We start from the raw sequence: 24,860 nt of genomic DNA, 5'->3' as shown, positions 1-24,860 counted from the left end.
CCTTGGATGCCTTGTTGTGCAATTTCCATGCATGTTAAAAAAAAAAATACAATTAACTGTGTACAATCATTTTAATGTTCCCATTCAAATTAACTGATCCTCTCTTCAAAAATGGAGATGAGACATGCCATCTTCTTTCTACCCTTTAAAAAAAAACAAGGGGCAGGTCCACAGAGTGCAGAGATAAACACCTATGGGTCCCCATACAAAAAGGTGGAACAGCACTGCACAGATAGATACCCATTTTTAACTCTTTGCAATTCAACCTCTTTCTCATACAAAAAAAAAGGAAAAATGAAAATCATTTTCCCCTTCACAAACAATGCTCAACATTTTTTTAGGTAGATACAAGGAATTGGCAATTGTAACTCCAGAATTGTGTGCCCAATATCAAGACGAGAAACTGCAATTGTTACTCTAGCATTTGGTGCCCAATATCTCCAATACAGACACAAGGAATTGGGAATTGTTACTCCAGAATTGTGTGTCCAATGTTCACAAATGTCGAGACCAACTGCAATTGTTACTCTAGAATCGGTGCCCAATACCTCCAATGCAGACATAAGGAACTGCAATTGTTACTCTAGAATTGTGTGCCCAATATTCCCAATGTCGAAACTGCAATTGTAACCTCTACCATTTGGTGCCCAATATTGCAAAGGTCTCACCAGCACTTTGTCCTCAATGTGTTGGAACGCCAACGTTAAAGAGACCACAACAGCTTCCTGTACAAAGCGGATAGAGGGGGGCAGGCTAACTTGTTTAAAAGACACCAGCAAACCCCTCTTGTTTCCAGCTAAACTCGTTGGCCAACTTGTTTTTAAAGACACCAGAATATCTTCCCCTGGCGAGTTACCACACTGGCAAATGAGGAAATGGTCTCCCCTCTTCCTCGTCCTCCCTCCTCTGCCAGTCACCGGTCGAGAGTTATGGAAACCCTGCTGAAGCCATCGCGACTCCCCTCGTTCTTCAAGTCGGCGAAGACCTGGGTAAAGTAGTGAGGGTCGGCGTTGATTTGTAGCATCTTGCCGCTCATGGCGTTGATGATGCGAAGGCACCGGTCCCAGAAGACATCCTTGGCGCTCTCCACCAGGAAGGGCTTGAGCGGGTAGGAGATCTCGTTGCCCATGTAGGAGTAGGACAGGTACAGGCAGGTCAAGAGGGTGGCCTGCAAGGCGTGCTCGGTGGCCACCTGGTCTCCGTCGATCACATCTCGGCACAGCAGGTAGACGAAGACCACGTTGGCCGGGGTGACGAAGGCTTGGTCCTGCCAACCTTGGAGCAAGAGGGAGCGGTCCACGCTGCGCAGCCACAAGACGGGGTCGGTGGGGGACAAGTGCTTGACCCTGTAGCAACGCTGGCAGAGGAACTCGCCCAGACACTTCAGCAGCTCGCTGGTGGAAGCCTGCACTATCACCCGCTTGGGGGACCCAACCCCGCCGCTGTGGGAGGAGATCTTCCTGATGGTCGAGAGCTTCTTGGAGGCCAGGGAGTCGGCGGGCAGCTGGAGCTCGTAGCTGGAGAGATTGGCGCAGGAGAGGGACTTCTTCACGTTCTCGCTGTTGAGGTCCACCACCTCCTTCTTCTTCTGCTGGTAGTTGCTGGGGTCGGGCTTGCGAGAGCCCTTCCTCTTGGTGGAAGCCACCAGGCGCTTCCAAGTCAAAGCCGGGATGAACATGGAGTGGCGCTTCAAGCCCTTCTGCTCGCTGCCTCTGTTGCTATCGCTGTGGATGGCATGATAACCCATGGACTTGGAGTCTGGAGCGTCCTCGAATAGAGCAGACCTCCGCGAACCGGGGGAAAGGGACAACACCGTGCCCATGTTTATATGCGTTCAAGGTAGTCCTCCCTCGACCTGGGTCTACCAATTATCAATCCAGCCCTCGGCTAGTGGAGGTCGGCGCCTTTAAGAGAAGACAGGGGAGGGGTGAGGAAAGAATGAAACAAAACCAATCGCCCCAACAATTAATTGGTGCAAATTTACAACTCACGATTTTTTAAAAAAAGAAAATGGGATTCAATTAGCAGAATCAAGGGCAAAGCAAAAAAAAATCTCGACCAATTTCTAAAGGGCCCTTTGCAAGAATGGTTGAAAAAAGGCCCACACACACACACACCGAGAGAAAAAATATATTGATATTAATATTAGAGGAGCGATTCTGCGCCCTTTTAAAGCAGAACGCATCTGGAGATTGGATTATCATCGATTAGTGGCCTCGGCTTGTGAGAGATAAAGACAAGGCGGTGACTGATACACACACACAGGGGAAAATCAATATACAGCAGCCCCTCTCATTAAGGGATTTAATCACCTTTTAAAGAAATCAGCATTCAATCCACTCCAAATCCCAAATATGCGATTAATTGCACAAATATTCACCCCCCCCCCAGTTATATTGCAACAGCAGCCCCGCAAGATGTGTATGATTTAAAACAAAATATATCAAAAGAGGCGAAATTAAGGGATGCGCCTCGATTCTCACCTGCGTTTGTTGCAATGCGAGCGACTTGTTTAAAATAAACCCCCGAGGTGAGGAGGAGAGCGGTTTCCGATCGCCCTGGAGGCAGAGATACAGCATCGAGAAGACAAGGCATCAGAAAGACGGATTCTTCCAACGCTCCGCCTGCTCACAGCTGTCTGGAGAGGCTTGCAGTCATTGACAAGCCCCCCCTTTCTCTCCTGCACACTGTGAAATGCTGGAGAGAGACGGTCATACTGCTCTCGGCTCTGTTTCTCATTCTCCCCCCTCTCTGCTTGCATTCCCCCCTCTATCTCTCTCACTCTGTCTTTGTCTGTCTCTCTCTGTGTTTGTCTGTCTGTCTCTCTCTCTCTCTCTCTCTCTCTCTGTCTGACTCTCTCTCTGTCTGACTCTCTCTGTCTGACTCTCTCTGTCTGACTCTCTCTGTCTGACTCTCTCTGTCTCTGTCTCTCTCTGTCTGTCTCTCTGTCTCTGTCTGTCTGTCTCTCTCTGTCTGTCTGTCTCTCTCTGTCTGTCTGTCTCTCTCTGTCTGTCTGTCTCTGTCTGTCTCTCTCTGTCTGTCTCTCTCTGTCTGTCTCTCTGTCTGTCTGTCTCTCTCTCTGTCTGTGTCTGTGTCTGTGTCTGTGTCTGTGTCTGTCTCTGTCTGTGTCTGTGTCTGTCTCTGTCTGTGTCTGTCTCTGTCTGTGTGTCTCTCTCTCTCTCTCTCGAGAGGGTCCTACAACCAACAACACTCCTCAGTCTTTCTTACGAGAGACTAGAAGATGAGCCGATCTCTCTCGTATCTCCTCTCTCCTTCTCTCTCTCTCTCTCTCCCACTCTCTCTCTCTCTCCCCTCTCTCTCTCTCTCCCACTCTCTCTGTCTCTCTCTCTCTGTCTCTCCCACTCTCTCTCTCTCTCTCTGTCTCTCTCTGTCTCTCTCCCACTCTCTCTCTCTCTGTCTCTCCCACTCGCTCTCTCTCTCTCTCTCTGTCTCTCTCCCACTCTCTCTCTCTCTGTGTCTCTCTCTGTCTGTGTCTCTCTCCCACTCTGTCTCTCTCCCACTCTGTCTCTCTCCCACTCTGTCTCTCTCCCACTCTGTCTCTCTCCCACTCTCTATCTCTCAGTCTCTCTCCCACTCTCTCTCTCTGCCCCTCTCTCTCTCTCTCCTACCTCCCACTCTGCAGGAAGCACCACACTCCTTGCCTTAAACCCACCTTCCCCTTCACACAAACAGCTGAGAGTCAGGGAGTGGGGTGAAAATGGCAAGCACCTCCCAGCTCTGGGTTGGTACCATACTGAGATGGGCTACCCAGGCCAAACCTGCCAACTTTGTCTATTTTTCACCATCGGGAGTGGAATGGAGTTGGATACTTTATTGTCACAGTGAAAATCTTTGCTTGCGAATAGTATGCAAATAGTCACCACATAAAGAGCACAGACGAAGGTGCAAAGTACCCCCCTGGGTCTGGTCCTTCATTGTTACCCCCCCCCCCCCCAACTTCACGACGGTCCCCTCCATGCCCTCATAGCCTCCGACCGCGGGTCGACCATCTAGGCTCCACCACTGCCGCCGAGGCTCCACCAACCAACGAGGCTCCACTGTAGGCCGCGAGGCTCCACCAACCAGCGAGGCTCCACCGCTGCTGAGAGGTGATGGGTAACGAAGAGCAATTAGGGACCTCGTCGAAAACTTACCGAATAGTGAAAGGCCTGGATAGAGAGGATGTGGAGAGGATGTTTCCACTAGTGGGAGAGTCTAGGACCAGAGGCCGTAGCCTCAGAATTAAAGGATGTATCATTAGGAAGGAGCTGAGGAGGAATTTAGACTTTAGATTTTAGGGACACAGTGTGGAAACAGGCCATTCGGCCCATCGAGTCCGCGCTGACCAGCAGTCACCCCATACACTAGCACTATCCTACACACACTAGGGACAATTAACAGTTTTACTGAAGTCAATTAACCTACAAACCTGTTCGTCTTTGGAGTATGGGAGGAAACCAGAGCACCCGGGGAAAACCCACGCAGGTCACGGGGAGAACGTACTAACTCCATACAGACAGCACCTGTAGTCAGAATCAAACCCGGGTCTCTGGTGCTGTGGGGCAGCAATCTACCGCTGCACCACCCTGCCATACTTGGGAAAGAAGAATGAAAATGGAGGTATGGCGATATTTCACTGGACTGTATACAAGTAAAGAATCTTACAGTGCGTTTGCACATGTGACAATAGTTTAGTTTATTGTCACGTGTACCGAGGTACAGTGAAAAGCTTTTTGTTGCGTGCTAACCAGTCAGCAGGAAAGACAATACATGATTACAATCGAGCCATTCACAGTGTACAGATACATGATAAGGGAATAACGTTTAGTGCAAGGTAAAGCCAGCAAAGTCCGGTCAAGGATAGTCTGAGGGTTCCCGATGAGATAGTTAGTAGTTCAGGACTGCTCTCTGGTTGTGGTGGAGGACCACTGTGTCTCTATTCTTCAGTCTGAAGAAGGTGCCTGACCCATAGTGTTGCCTGTCCATTCCCTCCACAGATACTACCTGGCCTGCTGAGTTCCTCCAGCACTTGGTGCTTTGCTCAAGATTCCAGCTTCCGCAAGTTAATAAAAATTAATAATATTAATAATAATAATACACTTTAGTGTCATTGTAAATGCGTACGATAAAATATCAGGCGCGCTGCCCGCACGGAGCTCCAGCGTAGCAGATAAATAAATAACGACAATGGAAATAGCAAGAAAAACGTCGCCAAGCCAGATGTCAAGTCAAGTCAGGTTTTTTCGTCACATACACATACGAGATGAGCAGTGAAATGAAAAGTGGCAATGCTTGTGGATTGTGCAAAAAAACTACAAACAGAATGGAACAGAATCACATATTCACATATTACATATTTATGGGAGGATAAAAAAAAGAGAAACCAATTTTAAGAAGACACCACACAACAGTAAAATGGTCCAGTAAAGTTAGTCCCTGGTGAGATAATAATAATAATATTTAATGGGCGCCTTTCAAACATCACAAGGACACCTTACATAGTATATCGGAATAACATATAATCGGAATATAACAAGTAATAAAGACATCACAGAGACACAAATTAAAAACAGGTAGGAGTTTACAGTCCTAATGGCCTCTGGGAAGAAACTCCTTCTCATCCTCTCCGTTTTCACAGCATAGCAACGGAGGCGTTTGCCTGACCATAGCAGCTGGAACAGTCCGTTGCAGGGGTGGAAGGGGTCCCCCATGATCCTGTTGGCTCTGGAGTTGCACCTACTGATGTATAGTTCCTGCAGGGGGGTGAGTGTAGTTCCCATAGTGTGTTCGGCCGAACGCACTACTCTCTGCAGAGCCTTCTTGTCCTGGGTAGAGCTGTTCCCAAACCAAATTGTGCAATATTCCACAGTATATGGGGGCTGTGTGTTCAGTGCAGTGTTCAGAGGGGTGATGGTCTTGGGGTAGAAACAGTGTGTGTGATTTGATCGACCTGTAACGCTTTCCTGAGGGCAAACAAGTGATGTGCGGGATGAGATGTTCAGGAAAGAACTGCAGATGCTGGAAAATTAGAAGGTAGACAAAAATGCTGGAGAAACTCAGTGGGTAAGGCAGCATCTATGGAACGAAGGAAATAGGTGACGTTTCGGGTCGAGATCTTAGGAAGTGAAGCCGTTGTTGTGCCTTCTTCATCAGGGAGTGTGTGTTAGTTGACCACCTGCGATCTGCTGTGATGTGGGTGCCCAGGAACCTTATACTGGAGACTCTGTCCACTCTTTCTCCGTTTATGTGCAGTGGGGGATGGTCACCCTGCTTCGTCCTGAAGTCAATGATGAGCTCTTTTGTTTTCTTGGTATTGAGTGCTAAGTTGTTCTCTGAGCTCCAGCCTATTAACCTCTGTACCTCCTCCCTGTAAGCTGACTCATCGCCCTCAGTGATCAGCCCCGCCCGCCACGGTCGTGTCGTCTGCAAATGTAATGATGGTGTTCGTGCTGTGGGTCGGCATGGCTGATCTATCTCTCCCTCCTAACCCCATTCTCCTGCCTTCTCCCACCAACCTCTGACACCCGTACTAATCAAGAATCTATCTATCTCTGCCTTGAAAATATCCACCAAAGATCCTATAGCGGAGCAAGATAGGCCACTCCTGTGAAATGCAATGGGCTGACGTATAGTACGCAACGGAGCGGAACATGGGCATTTTTTTTGTCCATTTCAGTAACCGGACCCGACCCGACTCGTAATGTAATCAACGTTGTGGGAGAACAGTTTGTGTGTGTGATATAGGGCTAGAATCATAATTCTGTTAGTTCATAATTCTGTTAATTCTTGTTAAAGAATAAAATTTGACTCTGGTAATTTTCTTTTTTAATGTTTTTTAAATCATTTCTTTTTAATGGCTCATAAGCTGTGTTTGAGTTGATTTTGTAGTAACCGGAACCTACCCGACCCGACTCGCAGCATAATCAACGTTGCGGGGGAACAGTTTGTGTGTGTGATATAGGGTTAGATTCATAACTCTGTTAGTTCTTTTTAAAGAATGAAATGTTTATAACATTTGACTGGTAATTTTCTTTTTTAATGTTTTTTAAATAATTTCTTTTTAAATGGCTCATATGCTGTGTTTGAGTTTGTTTTGCACTCTGTAATTCATTCATCTAATCACACTGTTCACAACTGCAGTATTTGGGAAAATAATAGCAATATGAAGATTCCAGTTGCTCTAGCCCTGGAATGTTACATAATGTTTTTGTGTCTATGGAGTTGTTTCTCAACAATAAAATGGGCCTGGTCTTCCCAATAGCCAGAGAGTGGAATGAGATCTGTAAATGGTGGGGTTATCTAAATTAAGTATTTCACAAAAGTAAATTTGTTTAAGCAAGATTTACAAATGATATATAACTTAAGGATGGTTTTATTCAGCGAGCATACAACTGATTAGATTGTGCTGGAAAGAACACACATACATGAATGTGATATAGTTGTATATAATAATATAACACACACATTTACATTTCTTCCGATTTTTATATCCAATGATGAACTTTATGTCAGATTAGACAAGGAACATTATTAAATAAAAAAACATTGTAAACTTCCCCGCAACTTCACTTTGGTGTCTCAGCCGTGCTGATCCAGGCTAGACTCCCCGCACGCTGTGGAAGGAACATCTTTTCACTTTTATTGTGATTTATTTCTCTTTTTAACACTGAATATCTGATAACGACATTAGCAGCATATGGCACCAATATTGCACCAACCCACTCAATTTTAAATAATTCATAATAGAAATCCATTAACATGGTTAACACTTTATTTCTGACATGCATAGTAAGATTTACATAATTCACATTATTCTGTGCGCGAGATATACAGGGTTGCAGTGTTCAGCATATCAGCTAACCAGTGAAAGTGATGTACAATTCAACGTATGTAACACAATGATAGCCCCACCCCTGCTTACACCAAAGAGCAAATGTCCAACGTAGATACAATAATAAATAAATCGCCATTTGCATTGTTTTGCGCAGCTAACAAATCACAATTTCACACAATGTACATAAGTTGGCAGTTATTTGACAAATACTCCGCAGTTTGGTGCAGGAGATCATGTCGGCGAGTATTCTGGACACACTGTCGACATCTGAAATTACAGAAAATATCATGCAGTCAATATGTTCTTATTCTGCATTAAATAACAGAGATATAGAAAGAAAATGTTCTTGAGAAGATTTTTACAAGGATGTTGCCATGAAGCAACTAGTACTCCTGCACCTGTTCCAGCACTATCTAAATGGCGTCAAGTTGGCAAAAGGGGTAGTACAACAGGATCTGGGGTTCCTTGTACATCAGTCTATGAAAGTAAGCATGCTGAGAATGGAGCAGCTAGGCTTGTACATATAATAACATATAACCATATAACAATTACAGCACGGAAACAGGCCATCTCGACCCCTCTAGTCCGTGCCGAACACATAATCTCCCCTAGTCCCATATACCTGCGCTCAGACCATAACCCTCCATTCCTTTCCCATCCATATAACTATCCAATTTATTTTTAAATGATAAAAACGAACCTGCCTCCACCACCTTCACTGGAAGCTCATTCCACACAGCTACCACTCTCTGAGTAAAGAAGTTCCCCCTCATGTTACCCCTAAACTTCAGTCCCTTAATTCTCAAGTCATGTCCCCTTGTTTGAATCTTCCCTACTCTCAGTGGGAAAAGCTTTTCCACGTCAACTCTGTCTATCCCTCTCATCATTTTAAAAACCTCTATCAAGTCCCCCCTTAACCTTCTGCGCTCCAAAGAATAAAGCCCTAACTTGTTCAACCTTTCTCTGTAACTTAGTTGCTGAAACCCAGGCAACATTCTAGTAAATCTCCTCTGTACTCTCTCTATTTTGTTGACATCCTTCCTATAATTAGGCGACCAAAATTGTACACCATACTCCAGAATTGGCCTCACCAATGCCTTGTACAATTTTAACATTACATCCCAACTTGTACACTCTGGAGATTAGAAGGATGAGAGGGATTCTTATTGAAACATATAAGATTGTTAAGGGATTGGACACGCTAGGGGCAGGAAACATGTTCCCGAAGTCGGGGGAGTCCAGAACCAGGGTCCACAGTTTAAGAATAAGGAGTAAGCCATTTAGAACGGAGACGAGGAAACACTTTTTCTCACAGAGAGTGGTGAGTCTGTGGAATTCTCTGCCTCAGAGGGCGGTGGAGGCAGGTTCTCTGGATGCTTTCAAGAGAGAGCTAGATAGGGCTCTTAAAAATAGCGGAGTCAGGAGATATGGGGGGAAGGCAGGAACGGAGTACTGATTGTGGATGATCAGCCATGATCACATTGATTGGCGGTGCTGGCTCGAAGGGCTGAACGGCTACTCCTGCACCTATTGTCTATTGAGGCCTCGACTGTACCTGAGACAAAGGGGAGACAAAGGGGAGCACCCAGCTCTAAGATCTGAACTATAGTGAAAGTTTGGGCAGACTTTATAACATTCTCAGTCACTATGTTCTTATTCTGCATTAAATAACACGGAGGTAGAAAGAAAATGCTTGAGGAGAAGATATTTACAAGGATGTTGCCATGAGGACTCGATCTAACTACAGTGAGAGATTGAACAGGCTAAATAAAATTTTCAATAATCCACAGAAGTAATAAATGTTTTCTTACCTTTCCTCCGTAACGGGGAACCTGAAGAAAGACAAGTCGGGTCGCTTACATTGGCGATTGGAGCAGTTTACTGCAGAGCAGAATGCAGGACTAGTAGATGTGGACGCCATGGACAAAGCGAAGATTCTTTGGATTCCAGAGCGGAGGCGGAAGCAAAGGTTCGATCTTTGGGCGGAAGCAAGATGGTGGAAGCTGGTTACTGAAATGGGTCCTATAATTGCCCATGAATCTGCCCATGATCGTACTACGTGTTTTTCGTAGGAGTAGGCCATCTTGCTCCAATATAGGATCTTTGATATCCACTGACTTGGCCTCCACGGCCTTCTGTGGCAAAGAATTTCACAAATTCACCACCGTCTGACTAAAGACATTTCTCCTCATCTCCTTCCTAAAAGAACGTCCTTTAATTCTGAGGCTGTGACCTCTGGTCCTAGACTCTCCGGTAGTTTCCGGTAGTGGGACAGTCTAGGACCAGAGGGCACAGCCTCAGAATAAAAGGATGTACCCTTTAGAATGGAGATGAGGAGGAATTTTGTTAGCCAGAGGATGGCGAATTTGCGCAATTCATTGTCACAGGCTCGAAGGGCCAAATGGCCTACTCCTGCACCTATTGTCAATTGTTTATCCCAGGCAGCTTTAATAACACATATAACAATGTTATTTCACTTATTTATGAACAACTAATGATGAACAGATACCGGTATACCAGAACCAAACACAGTCAGTCAATGAGAAAAAATATGTACAAATCCAGAATCAACAAATTTACCCCCTGGGTTGGCGAAATGTACCTCAGCTTGGGAATCCTTGGGATAGATGGTCAGAATCTTGCTCGCAGGGTGGAAATGTCAAAGACCAGAGGGCATAGCTTTAAGATGAGAGGGGCAAAGTATAATGGGAATGTGCGGGGGTAGGTTTTTGTACACAGAGGCTGGTGGGTGCCTGGAACGCGCTGCCAGGGGTGGTGGTGGAGGCAGATACGATAGTGGCGTCTAAGAGGCTTTTAGACAGGCACATGGATATGCAGGGAATGGAGGGGCCTGTGGACTTTAACACCGTGAAGCCCGCGGTCTCCGGTGAGAAGAGGCCGAGTCGGGAGCTCCACGCCGCGGAGTGTTCCGATCCGTCCCGACGCCGGAGTTTCCATCATCCCGACGCAAGGGCTTCGGGCATCGGACAGTCGGCAGCGGCGACTGCCGAGGGTTCAACAGCCCAGACCACGGGTGAACAAACGAGGCAGATGATTGAACTTTAATGCTTTCCATCACAGTGAGGAGTGTGGATTCCGCTGTGGTGGATGTTTATGTTAAATTTTATTTTATGCGGCCGTGTGTGTTGTGGCTTTTCATTTAGTATGGCTGTATGGTAACTCGAATATCACTGTACCTTGTTTAAGAAGGAACTGCAGATGCTGGAAAATCGAAGGTAGACCAAAATGCTGGAGAAACTCAGCGGGTGAGGCAGCATCTATGGAGCAAAGGAAATAAGCAACGTTTCGGGTCTGAAGGTTTCGGGTCGACCCGAGACGTTGCCTATTTCCTTCGCTCCATGCATGCTGCATCACCCGCTGAGTTTCTCCAGCACTTTTGTCTATCACTGTACCTTAGTTGGTGCATGTGACAATAAATTTAAACTTTGAACTTGAGATGGATCACATGCAGGCAGAGGAGATTAGTTTATCTTGGCATCATGTCCAGTACAGACATTGTGGGCCGAAGGGCTCCATTCCTATGTTCTATGTTCGTTGTTCTTTAATCTTTGCCCATCTCACCTCGAAGCTAGGCTGAGTTGCTCCAGCGTTCTGTGTCTATCTTCAGTGCCACCCAGCAACTGCAGTTCCTTCCTGCATTTTAAAGCTATGCCCTCTGGTTTCGGGAGAAGGTCTATGCTACTTGGGTGGTGACCTGCCCCCTAGCGTTGACGGTTCATTCCCTCCACCGACGCTGCCTGACCCGCCGAGGTGAACAGTCACGAGAGTTTTATTGTCATGTGTCCCAGATAGGACAATGAAATTCTTGCTTGCTGCAGCACAACAGAATATGTAAACATAATACATAACAGGGGAAGGAAATGTACACACATGCACACATACTCAATAAATAAGAAATATAGTGCAATAATAATATAGTCTGTTGCAGTTCAGAGCTTATTTGTTGTCGTGTTCAATAGCCCGATGGTTGTGGGGAAGAAGCTGTTCCTGAACCTGGACGTTACAGTTTTCAGGCTCCTGTACCTTCTTCCATATGGCAATGGTGAGATGAGTGTGTGGCCAGGATGGTGTGGGTCCTTGATGATTTTGGCTGCCTTTTTGAGGCAGCGACTACGGTAGATCCCTTCGACGGTGGGGAGGTCAGAGCCGGTGATGGACTGGGCAGTGGTCACAACTTTTTGTAGTCTTTTTCGCTCCTGGACGTTCAAGTTGTCGAACCAGGCCACGATGCAACCAGTCACCAGTAGAAGTTTAGGAGAATCCTCTTCGACATGCCGAATCTCTGTTAATCTTCTCAGGAAGTAGAGTCGCTGAAGTGCTTTTGTGTTTTGTGTATAATCTATGAACTCACTTGCTTGAATGGTTCTCAATAAGGTTTTTGGTTATGAAACCGTTAGTTCATGAATCATGGAATGAGTAAATGCTTCCAAATTTAGCTCCAGTCTTCAACAGTCACACATTGCGGTTCTTTGTATAATTATACTAGGTCTGTTTATTTCTTTTGTTTTGTCCTTTCATCGTGGCCAGAGTGGACAATTTCCTTTGTCCATCTGGGATGACATTGGTAAAGACAGACAAAGGCGAAAGCAATGCTAACATTTATTTCGGGGGAAGTAGAATATAAGATCAGGGATGCAATGCTCGACCCGAAACATCATCCATCCCTTCTCTCCAGAGATGCTGCCTGTCCCGCTGAGTTACTCCAGCTTTTTATGGACAATAGACAATAGGTGCAGGAGTAGGCCATTCAGCCCTTCGAGCCAGCACCGCCATTCACTGTGATCATGGCTGATCATCCACAATCAGTACCCCGTTCCTGCCTTCTCCCCATATCCCCTGACTCCGCTATCTCTAAGAGCCCTATCTAGCTCTCTCTTGAAAGCATCCAGAGAATTGGCGTCCACTGCCTTCTGAGGCAGAGAATTCCACAGCCATGATCACATTGAATGGCTCGAAGGGCCGAATGGCCTACTCCTGCACCTAATGTCTATTCTCCTCCGCTGCTGCTACACTGCTGTAGGCCATGTGCGGTCCACGTGCTTGGCCTCTTGGAGCGGCGCCTGGTCCAACCCAGCCAGGCTGCTGCAGGGCCTCCAGCGGCCAACTCCCCCCCGTCGAGGCAGCATGCTCCCTCCCGCAGCCGGTCTGCTCACCGGACCTCCGGCCCACTCCTTCCACATTGGGCGGGCGAGTCTGACCTGCTGGTGGGTCTTCTTTTGTTAGATTTTGTTGCACGCTTTCTAGTCAAAGAAAAGGCAGTACTCAAATACAATCTAGTCGTCCACAGTCCACATGCAATAGCAACATTTAAAGACATTTGGACAGGTGCATGGAGGGGAAAGATTTAGAAGGAACTAGACTAAGTGGGACCCATTGGGTCCCAGTCACATGGGAGGCCTGGTTCCCCAATGCAACCCATTCCCCAACGCAATCTTCCACCACTCACCCGTTCCCCCAACGCAACCCATTCCCCCAACACAATATTCCACCACTCACCCATAGTCCTAACTGCGCAGGCGCGGCTCATTTCTCCGAGCTGGCGGAAAATCGTAGCGCTATTGCAAACTGTTTTTGCGCAAATACAAAGACAAACCGGAAAATAACAAGATCAGAGTTTTAGTTATGGATATAGATATAGATATAGATAGTTAGCTATGGTCCAAACACAATAAAATGGCGCTAGTTTAGATGGAGCATCCAAGATGGCGCCCAGGCCAAGCGGCTATCTGCGCGCCGGCCACAGAAGCAGATGCACAGTCACATATTACAATCGCTCCTCACTCTTACATCTCTACTCCTACAGCAACATTTCTCACTTTATTCCCTTATCAGGTATCTATACACCGTAAATGTGAAAGGCCTGGATAGAGTGGATGTGGAGAGGATGTTTCCACTAGTGGGAGACTTTAGGACCAGGGGCCACAGTCTCGGAATAAAAGGACGTATCTTTAGAGGAGGAATTTCTTTAGTCAGAGGGTGGTGAATCTGTGGAATTCTTTGCCGCAGAAGGTTGTGGAGGCCAAGCCAGTGGATATTTTTAAGGTGGAGATTGACATATAATTTTGATTAGTGCGGGTGTCAGGGGTTATGGGGAGAAGGCAGGAGAATGGGGTTAGGAGGGAGAGACAGATCAGCCATGATTGAATGGTGGAATAGACCCGATGGGCTGAATGGCCTAATTCTCGCTCCTAGTTCTTGCGGCTTATGAAACGGCTCGATTGTAATCATGTCTTGTCATTCCGGTGACTGGATAGCACGTAACAAAAGCTTCGGTACACGTGACAATAAACTAAACTGTAACTTGGGCCGCCACGGTGGCGCAGCGGTAGAGTTGCTGCCTTACAGCGCTTGCAGCGCCGGGGACCCGGGTTCGATCCCGACTACGGGCGCAGTCTGTGCGGAGTTTGTACGTTCTCCCCGTGACCTGCGTGGATCTTCGGTTTCCTCCAACACTCCAAAGACGTGCAAGTATGTGGGTGAATTGGCTTGGAGTATGTGCAAAATTGTCCCGAGCGTGTGTGGGATAGTGTTAATGTGCGAGGATCGCTGGTCAGCGCGGACCTGGTGGGCCTCGTTGTATATCAAGTGTCAAGAGTGTTTTATTGTCATGTGTCCCAGATAGGACAATGAAATTCTTGCTTGCTGCAGCACAACAGAATATGTAAACATAATACAGAACAGGAGATAAAAGTTCAGTGTGCGTATATACACACATGCACACATACTCAATAAATAAACAAATATAGTGCAATAATAATAATATTCTGTTGTAGTTCAGAGCTTATTTGTTGTCGTGTTCAAGAGCCTGATGGCTGTAGGGAAGAAGCTGTTCCTGAACCTAGATGTTACCGTTTTCAGGCTCCTGTACCTTCTTCCCGATGGCAAGGGTGAGATGAGTGTGTGGCCAGGATGGTGTGGGTCTTTGATGAAGCTGGCTGCCTTTCTGAACTCAAACTAAGCTGTAATCTTGGTCAGCATGGAGACGATTGGTCTGAAGGACCTGTTTCCGTGCTGTTTGACTCAAGATGCTGCCTGAGTTCCACAAGATCTTCATGTCGTGCTAAAGTGTCAAGGATGTCGGCAGGTGAGACAACAGTGGAGACCAAAAATACATACAAGAATACATAAATAGACACGTGAAGCCACAAAGTTGGAGTGCTATTTCCGTTAAAAAAAACGGGGTTTAGTTTAGTTTAGTTTAGAGATACAGCGCGGAAACAGGCCCTTCGGCCCACCGGGTCAGCGCCGACCAGCGATCCCTGCACACTAACACTATCCTACACACACTAGGGACAATTTTTTACATTTACCCAGCAAACCTGTACGTGTTTGGAGAGTGGGAGGAAACCGAAGATCTCGGAGAAAACCCACGCAGGTCACGGGGAGAACGGTGCACGCTCTGTACAGACAGCATCTGTAGTCGGGATCGAACCCGAGTCTCCGGCGCTGCATTCGCGGAGGAGGAGCCATCTTGGTGAACGGCTGCTAGCCAGCAGCCGTCCGTTTTAAATCCGTTTTTTTAATAGTTTTTAGTGAGTCCTGTTTTTTGTTTGTAGGGGATATGGTCTTTTTAATGTGGGGGGTAGGTGTAAACTTAATTTCTAGGTCCCTACCTGGTCGGTGTGGCAGCCTTTTCTCCGGGCTGCCCGTTGACCCGTCCTCGTGGCCTACCTGCGGGCTTGGAGCGCCGTTTCCTGGCGGGAACCGCCCAGCACCTCGGCCTCGGCGGCGGCACAACATTGGAGCGCTGGAGCGGAGCGGGCGATGCCTTGCCTGGGTCGCCGCGCTGGAGCGACGCGCTGGAGCTCTGGCGAGCTGGACCGCCGAGAGCAACAACTCCGGGCTGCGGGTCTGCGGAGCGGAGAGGCGGCGTGCGGCAAGGTGGCAGTGCGGAGAGGCGGCAGTGCGGAGAGGCGGCGCCGACTTTGTCATTGGGAGCCTGGGTGCTCCAAACCGGCGCGGCCTTGTCGGCTTCGGCAGCCGCGGGCTCCAACCAGGAAGCGGCCGTTCCAGTTGGCCCAGCCGCCGAGAGGACTCTCCCGACGCCGGGGCAAGACCACCCGGTGAGAACGGCCAGGGACATCGGGCCTCCGTAGAGGCAATTGCGGTGGCCTCAATAGGCCTGACTTTGGGGTGAACATGGGGTGGGGACTGGACATTGTGCCTTCCTCCACAGTGCTATCCACTGTGGGGGGATGATTTTTTTTGTCTAATTGTAGTCTTGTAGGTCTGTGTCCAAGATGGCTGCCGTGAAGAGAGAGTGGACGCTGGCGCCCTTTGGCTGCCGCTGCTCTCTCTTCACACTGTGTTTTTGATTTTCCGTTTTTGGATTGAATCCTGTTTTTAATTTGTGTCTCTGTGATGTCTTTATTACTTGTTATATTCCGATTATATGTTATTCCGATTACTATGTAAGGTGTCCTTGAGATGTTTGAAAGGCGCCCATTAAATAAAATTTATTATTATTATTATTATTATTCGCTGTAAGGCCGCAACTCTACTGCTGTGCCACCGTGACAGTGTCTATGTCTATGCCGAGGTAAATTCATGGGTAACAATGTTGAAGAATTTACCGGTGTCGCTGCCTCAATAAGGAAGCCATCATCATCAGAGACCCACACCACCCTGGCCACACTCTCATTTCACCCCTGCCAAACAAAAAAAAACGGGCCCTTTGGTCCAATGCCCCAGCCACACCAGTCCCACCTGCCTGCGCTTGGTCCATATCCCTCTAAACCTGTCCTATCCATGTACCTGTCTAATTGTTTCTTAAACGATGGGATAGTCCCAGCCTCAACTACCTCCTCTGGCAGCTCGTTCCATACACCCACCACCCATTGTGTGAAAAAGTTACCCCTCAGATTCCTATTAAATCTTTCCCCTTCACCTTGAACCTATCTCCTCTGGTCCTGGATTCACCTACTCTGGGCAAGGGACTCTACCCGATCTATGATTTTATACACCTCTATAAGATCACCCCTCATCCTCCTGTGCTCCTTGGATTAGAGTCTCACTCTGTATATAGACACACACTGAACTTTTTTTTTCCTCATTGGGGTTAGGAGGGAGAGACAGATCAGCCACGAATGAATGTCGGAGTAGACTTGACGGGCCGAATGTCCTAATTCTGCTCCGATGACTTGTGAAATGATGAACCCATCTGCAGTAGACAAAAATGCTGGAGAAACTCAGCGGGTGAGGCAGCATCAATGGAGCGAAGGAATAGGTGACGTTTCGGGTCACCCGAAACGTCACCTATTCCTTCGCTCCATAGATGCTGCCTCACCCTCTGAGTTTCTCCAGCATTTTCGTCTGCCTTTGATTTTTCCAGCATCTGCAGTTCTTAGTTTCTGCACACAGGGCTTACAACAGCCTGCCTGCTATCCCTGAGCAAGGAATGTGCAATCACACTCTGTACTTGATGTGAAAATATTCGGTGGCAGCATTCAAAATGGAACATACTCTGTGAAGAGCTCTCCAGGGACCTGTAGCTGCAACAGGTCTGTTGAACCATCTTTCCATTTTTATTAAAAAAAAGACTTGTTTCTTCTGCACGGTGAAGCCTGGCCTCGTTACCCTGACAGAATGAGGCAACAGGGAGATTCAGCAGTGCCAGCAGTCTAATTTTAATGGTCTCCCTGTCACCTAGGGACTGGCTAACCCAGAAAAAAAAATCTACTCATCCCTCCGCACTCATCCTTCACGAAGACAATAGGTGCAGGAGTAGGCCATTTGACCCTTCAAGCCAGCACCGCCATTCAATGTGATCATGGCTGATCATCCACAATCACTACCCCGTTCCTGCCTTTTCCCCATATCCCCTGACTCCGATATCTTTAAGAGCCCTATCTAACTCTCTCTTGAAAGTATCCAGAGAACCGGCCTCCACCGAGGCAGAGAATTCCACAGACTCACAACTCTCTGTGTGAAAAAGTGTTTCCTCATCTCCTTTCTAAATCCCTTACCCCTTATTCTTAAACTGTGGCCCCTGATTCTGGACTCCCCCAACATCGGGAACATGTTTCCTGCCTCTTGCATTTCCTGCCTCTAGCGTGTCCAAACCCTTAATAATCTTATATGTTTCAATAAGATGCCCTCTCATCCTTCTAAACTCCAGAGTATACAAGCCCAGTCGCTCCATTCTCTCAGCATATGACAGTGTAGAACTCTGTAACGCAATGGAAAGGAAGGACATTAGTTTGCAGGATGTGGAATCGGTATGGGTAGAGCTGCGAAACACTAAGGGGCAGAAAACGCTGGTAGGTGTTGTGTACAGGCCACCTAACAGTAGTAGTGAAGTTGGAGATGGTATCAAACAGGAAATTAGAAATGCGTGCGACAAAGGCAAAACCGTTATAATGGGTGACTTCAATCTACATATAGATTGGGTGAATCAAATTGGCAGGGGTGCTGAGGAAGAGGATTTTTTGGAATGTATGCGGGATAGTTATCTAAATCAACATGTAGAGGAACCAACGAGAGAGCAGGCTATTTTAGACTGGGTATTGAGTAATGAGGAAGGGTTAGTTAGCAGTCTTGTTGTACGTGCCCCCTTGGGCAAGAGTGACCATAATATGGTTGAGTTCTTCATTAGGATGGAGAGTGACATTGTTAATTCAGAAACAATGGTTCTGAACTTAAAGAAAGGTAACTTTGAGGGTATGAGACGTGAATTGGCCAAGATTGACTGGCAATTAATTCTAAAAGGGTTGACGGTGGATATGCAATGGAAGACATTTAAAGACTGCATGGATGAACTACAAAAATTGTTCATCCCAGTTTGGCAAAAGAATAAATCAGGGAAGGTAGTGCATCCGTGGATAACAAGGGAAATCAGGGATAGTATCAAAGCGAAGGATGATGCGTACAAATTAGCCAGAAAAAGCAGCATACCGGAGGACTGGGAGAAATTCAGAGACCAGCAGAGGAGGACAAAGGGCTTAATTAGGAAAGGAAAAATAGATTATGAAAGAAAACTGGCAGGGAACATAAAAACTGACTGCAAAAGTTTTTATAGATATGTGAAAAGAAAGAGATTAGTTAAAACAAATGTAGGTCCCTTGCAGTCAGAAACGGGTGAGTTGATCATGGGGAACAAGGATATGGCGGACCAATTGAATAACTACTTTGGTTCCGTCTTCACTACGGAAGACATAAATAATCTGCCGGAAATAGCAGGGGACCGCGGGTCAAAGGAGTTGGAGGAATTGAGTGAAATCCAGGTTAGCCGGGAAGTGGTGTTGGGTAAATTAAATGGATTAAAGGCCGATAAATCCCCAGGGCCAGATAGGCTGCATCCCAGAGTACTTAAGGAAGTAGCTCCAGAAATAGTGGATGCATTAGTAATAATCTTTCAAAACTCTTTAGATTCTGGAGTAGTTCCTGAGGATTGGCGGGTAGCAAACTTAACCCCACTTTTTAAGAAGGGAGGGAGAGAGAAAACGGGGAATTACAGACCAATTAGTCTAACATCGGTAGTGGGGAAACTGCTAGAGTCAGTTATTAAAGATGGGATAGCAGCACATTTGGAAAGTGGTGAAATCATTGGGCAAAGTCAGCATGGATTTACAAAAGGTAAATCATGTCTGACGAATCTTATAGAATTTTTCGAGGATGTAACTAGTAGCGTGGATAGGGGAGAACCAGTGGATGTGGTGTATCTGGACTTCCAGAAGGCTTTCGACAAGGTCCCACATAAGAGATTAGTTTACAAACTTAAAGCACACGGCATTGGGGGTTCAGTATTGATGTGGATAGAGAACTGGCTGGCAAACAGGAAGCAAAGAGTAGGAGTAAACGGGTCCTTTTCACAATGGCAGGCAGCGACTAGTGGGGTACCGCAAGGCTCAGTGCTGGGACCCCAGCTATTTACAATATATATTAATGATCTGGATGAGGGAATTGAAGGCAATATCTCCAAGTTTGCGGATGACACTAAGCTGGGGGGCAGTGTTAGCTGTGAGGAGGATGCTAGGAGACTGCAAGGTGACTTGGATAGGCTGGGTGAGTGGGCAAATGTTTGGCAGATGCAGTATAATGTGGATAAATGTGAGGTTATCCATTTTGGTGGCAAAAACGGGAAAGCAGACTATTATCTAAATGGTGGCCGACTAGGAAAAGGGGAGATGCAGCGAGACCTGGGTGCCATGGTACACCAGTCATTGAAAGTGGGCATGCAGGTGCAGCAGGCAGTGAAGAAAGCGAATGGTATGTTAGCTTTCATAGCAAAAGGATTTGAGTATAGGAGCAGGGAGGTTCTACTGCAGTTGTACAGGGTCTTGGTGAGACCACACCTGGAGTATTGCGTACAGTTTTGGTCTCCAAATCTGAGGAAGGACATTATTGCCATAGAGGGAGTGCAGAGAAGGTTCACCAGACTGATTCCTGGGATGTCAGGACTGTCTTATGAAGAAAGACTGGATAGACTTGGTTTATACTCTCTAGAATTTAGGAGATTGAGAGGGGATCTTATAGAAACTTACAAAATTCTTAAGGGGTTGGACAGGCTAGATGCAGGAAGATTGCTCCCGATGTTGGGGAAGTCCAGGACAAGGGGTCACAGCTTAAGGATAAGGGGGAAATCCTTTAAAACCGAGATGAGAAGAACTTTTTTCACACAGAGAGTGGTGAATCTCTGGAACTCCCTGCCACAGAGGGTAGTCGAGGCCAGTTCATTGGCTATATTTAAGAGGGAGTTAGATGTGGCCCTTGTGGCTAAGGGGATCAGAGGGTATGGAGAGAAGGCAGGTACGGGATACTGAGTTGGATGATCAGCCATGATCATATTGAATGGCGGTGCAGGCTCGAAGGGCCGAATGGCCTACTCCTGCACCTAATTTCTATGTTTCTATGTTTCTATGTAGGAAGGAAGGTACAAAATGCTGGAGTAACTCAGTGGGACAGGCAGCATCTCTGGAGAGAAGGAATGGGCAACGTTTCAAAGATAGTCCGAGGTAGACAAAATATGCTGGAGAAACTCAGCGGGTGAGGCAGCATCTATGGAGTCTGGCTCGAAGGGCCGAATGGCCTATTCCTGCACCTATTGTCTATTGTCTATTGTCTACATTACCGTCTATATTGCTCATTCCCCTCTCACCTGACCCATCACATATTCCTTCTCTCCAGTAATGCTGCCTGTCTGTATATTTAAGACAGACACAAAAAGCAGGATTACGCAGCAGGACAGGCAGCATCTCTGGAGAGAAGGAATGGTCGACTGTAAGATATAACGGCTTCAGCATGTATAACCATATAACCATATAACAATTACAGCACGGAAACAGGCCATCTCGGCCCTACAAGTCCGTGCCGAACAACTTTTTACCCTTAGTCCCACCTGCCTGCACTCATACCATAACCCTCCATTCCCTTCTCATCTATATGCCTATCCAATTTATTTTTAAATGATACCAACGAACCTGCCTCCACCACTTCCACTGGAAGCTCATTCCACACAGCTACCACTCTCTGAGTAAAGAAGTTCCCCCTCATGTTACCCCTAAACTTCTGTCCCTTAATTCTGAAGTCATGTCCTCTTGTTTGAATCTTCCCTATTCTCAAAGGGAAAAGCTGGTCCACATCAACTCTGTCTATCCCTCTCATCATTTTAAAGACCTCTATCAATTCCCCCCTTAACCTTCTGCGCTCCAGAGAATAAAGACCTAACTTATTCAACCTTTCTCTGTAACTTAGTTGTTGAAACCCAGGCAACATTCTAGTAAATCTCCTCTGTACTCTCTCTATTTTGTTGACATCCTTCCTATAATTGGGCGACCAAAATTGTACACCAAAATTGTAGATAGCACCAAGCACAGGTTCAGTACGTGCTGTTGCCAGTGTGGGTCTTCTTCATTTCACAAACGTATACTCACACATATTCACCAAATTGATAAGATATTGAATATATAACCTGACACAAATCAAATCTAGTACTAAGTACTTAAAGTTACAGGTAACATTATATGCACTACAGCGGCGTATCCGATCGAGATCCTCTTTAGACTGAGAGTCGGGAAGGGGGAAATGAGAGACATAGACGGTGACATAGACGGTGATGTAGACAGGGATGTAGATGGTTGGAACAATAGACAATAGGTGCAGGAGTAGGCCATTCGGCCCTTCAAGCCAGCACCGCCATTCAATGTGATCATGGCTGATCATCCCCAATCAGTACCCCGTTCCTGCCTTCTCCCCATATCCCCTGACCTATCTTGCTCTCTCTTGAAAGTATCCAGAGAACCGGCCTCCACCACCCTCTGAGGCAGAGAATTCCACAGACTCACCACTCTCTGTGAGAAAAAGTGTTTCCTCGTCTCCGTTCTAAATGGCTTACTCCTTATTCTTAAACTGTGGCACCTGGTTCTGGGCTCCCCCAACATCGGGAACATGTTTCCTGCCTCTAGTGTGTCCAAGCCCTTAACAATCTTATGTTTCAATGAGATACCCTCTCATCCTTCTAAACTCCAGAGTGAACAAGCCCAGCCGCTCCATTCTCTCAGTATATGACAGTCCCGCCATCCCGAGAATTAACCTTGTATACAAAAAAGGTCTTTCTGCAGTTGTACAGGGCAATTGCTCATAGGACCTACGGCCCGGGTCCCTTCCCGAGAGCCGGCCACAGGCAACATGAGTCGCCTTTCTGAGATGCCCAGCGTGCTGTTCCGTGATGCGGAGAGGAGCGTACTGTACAGGCTGCCCCTGCACACTCTGCACTTCCCCACCCTTGTCCTGGCGGTCCGTGTCACCACCTGACGGCGGGAGTGGTCCTCAGTGGAGGTCTCTCTACAAGGGAGTCCTCCCTCTTTACATCGGGGACCTGGGGTAGAGAGTGTTGCACATGGCTGTGCCCTGTAACAGGCACTTGAGCCGGTGCACGGATTCGCCAGCCCTGTCACATCTGCGGTGAGGAAGAGACACTGCATTTGTACATGCAGTGTGATAGATTGCAGCCCCTTTTCGACTATCTGAAGGGACTGCTCCTCAAGTTTTGACTACATTTTAGACAATAGACAATAGACAATAGGTGCAGGAGTAGGCCATTTGGCCCTACGAGCCAGCACCGTCATTCATTGTGATCATGGCTGATCGTCCCCAATCAGTACCCTGTTCCTGCCTTCTCCTCATATCCCCTGACTCCGCTATTTTTAAGAGCCCTAGCTAGCTCTCTCTTGAAAGCATACAGAAAACCTGCCTCCACCGCCCTCTGAGGCAGAGAATTCCACAGACTCACCACTCCCTGTGAGAAAAAGTGTTTCCTCGTCTCTGTTCTAAATGACTTGCTCCTTATTCTTAAACTGTGCCCCCTGGTTCTGGACTCCCCCAACATCGGGAACATGTTTCATTCTCTCAGCATATGGCAGTCCCGCCATCCCGGGAATTAACCTTGTAAACCTACGCTGCACTCCCTCAATAGCAAGAATGTCCTTCCTCAAATTAGGGGACCAAAACTGCACACAATACTCCAGGTGTGGTCTCACTAGGACTCTGTACAACTGCAGAAGGACCTCTTTGCTCCTATATTCGATTCTTCTTGTTATAATGGCCAACATGCCATTCTCTTTCTTCACTGCCTGCTGTACCTGCATGCATACTTTCATAGACTGATGTACAAGGACCCCCAGATCCCGTTTTACTTCCCCTTTTCTCAACTTGACGCCATTTAGATAGTAATCTGCCTTCCTGTTTTTGCTACCAAAGTGGATAAATGTGGTTATCCATTAAACTTCATCTGTGGAATTCTCTGCCTCAGAGGGCGGTGGAGGCCGGTTCTCTGGATGCTTTAAAGAGATAGTTAGATAGGGCTCTTAAAGATAGCGGAGTCAGGGGGATATGGGGAGAAGGCAGGAACGGGGTACTGATTGGGGATAATCAGCCATGATCACAATGCTTTGCTTGTTTACTGCACAACCGACATCAGCTGGGCTATCCCGTGCAGGTCACGCTCGCATGGGCACTGGTTGCAATAAGGGTTATTTAGATTTTTATGTGGGCAAGTTTGATGAGATGATCCATGTCCAAGTTGTCGTGCTGTGACCTGAAGAGTGACAAGGTTGGTGCACACCTGGTGTTGTCAGGAAGGAGGTTCCACTCTGATGGACGGTGGAACATTGTGGAACGGGGTACTGATTGTGGATGATCAGCCATGATCACATTGAATGGCGGTGCTGGCTCGAAGGGCCGAATGGCCTACTCCTGCACCTGTTGTCTATTGACATTCAGAGGGGCGGGGTCTATGGGTGAGTGACAGCCCGGGGAGGGGCTGCAGGCTGATGAACAGCTCGTGGGCGGGGACCAGGGCAAGGGCGGGGTCTGTGGTTCCGTGACGGACAGCCAGGGGGGGAGGGGGTGGGGGGACTGTGACGTCTGGGGGTGAGTGACGTACAGCCAGGGGGAGGGGGGCGGGGTGTTACGGTCCATGACGGACAGCCCGGGGGGGCGGGGTCTGTGACGTAAACTCCTGGGTCTGGGCAAAGATCCTATAGCGGATATAAGATCTTTGGGTCTGGGGGTGAGTGACGTACAGCCGGGGGGGAGGGGTGGCGAGGTCTGTGACGTACTGGCCCGTGGTCGGGGCGGGGTCTGGAGGTGAGTGACGTACATCCAGGGGGGGCGGGGTCCGTGACGGACAACCCGGGGGCGGGGTCTGGAGGTGAGTGACGTGTCGGTGTGGGGACCGTTGGGCTGCGACCTCCTGCAGTCAGCGGAGCGCCATCCCCCCCCCCCTCCCCCACCCACAGCAGCGGAGAGGAGCGCCATCACCCTTCACTGTCACAGCCAGGGGGGGAGACCACAGGCCTCGGGCCCGGAGCGCGCCCCCCCCCCCCCCCCCCCCCCCCCCCCCCCCCCACTGGCCGTGAGCGGGTCCCAGGGCCCGGGCAGCGGCTCGAGCGGCTCCAGCAGCAGCAGCGATGCCCGCACACGGCGGCCTGCAGCAACAACAGCAGCAGCAACAACAGCAGCAACAACAGCAGCAACAACAGCAGCAACAACAGCAGCAACAACAGCA

General features: G+C 47.7%; 1 protein-coding gene across 1 annotated transcript; it reads right to left on the bottom strand.

Annotated features, from left to right (window-relative positions):
- On the bottom strand, positions 1–2,691 carry LOC116972506 (cyclin-dependent kinase 5 activator 1-like). Its single transcript, XM_033020286.1, has 2 exons — positions 2,484–2,691; positions 1–1,904 (listed from the first exon to the last, which is right to left on the bottom strand). The coding sequence occupies exon 2, from the start codon at positions 1,820–1,822 to the stop codon at positions 914–916; it is 909 nt and encodes a 302-aa protein (XP_032876177.1). The 5' UTR covers positions 1,823–1,904; positions 2,484–2,691; the 3' UTR covers positions 1–913.
- Positions 2,692–24,860: the final 22,169 nt, after the last annotated feature.

The sequence above is a fragment of the Amblyraja radiata genome, chromosome 4 (assembly GCF_010909765.2).
Source record: "Amblyraja radiata isolate CabotCenter1 chromosome 4, sAmbRad1.1.pri, whole genome shotgun sequence".
Classification (NCBI taxonomy): domain Eukaryota; kingdom Metazoa; phylum Chordata; class Chondrichthyes; order Rajiformes; family Rajidae; genus Amblyraja; species Amblyraja radiata.
Note: the sequence above shows the minus strand (reverse complement) of the source record. Positions and strands in the feature narration are given on the sequence as shown.

Coding starts and splice junctions, on each gene's coding strand:
- LOC116972506 (XM_033020286.1), bottom strand. CDS start 1,822: ATGGGCACGGTGTTGTCCCTTTCCCCCGGTTCGCGGAGGTCTGCTCTA.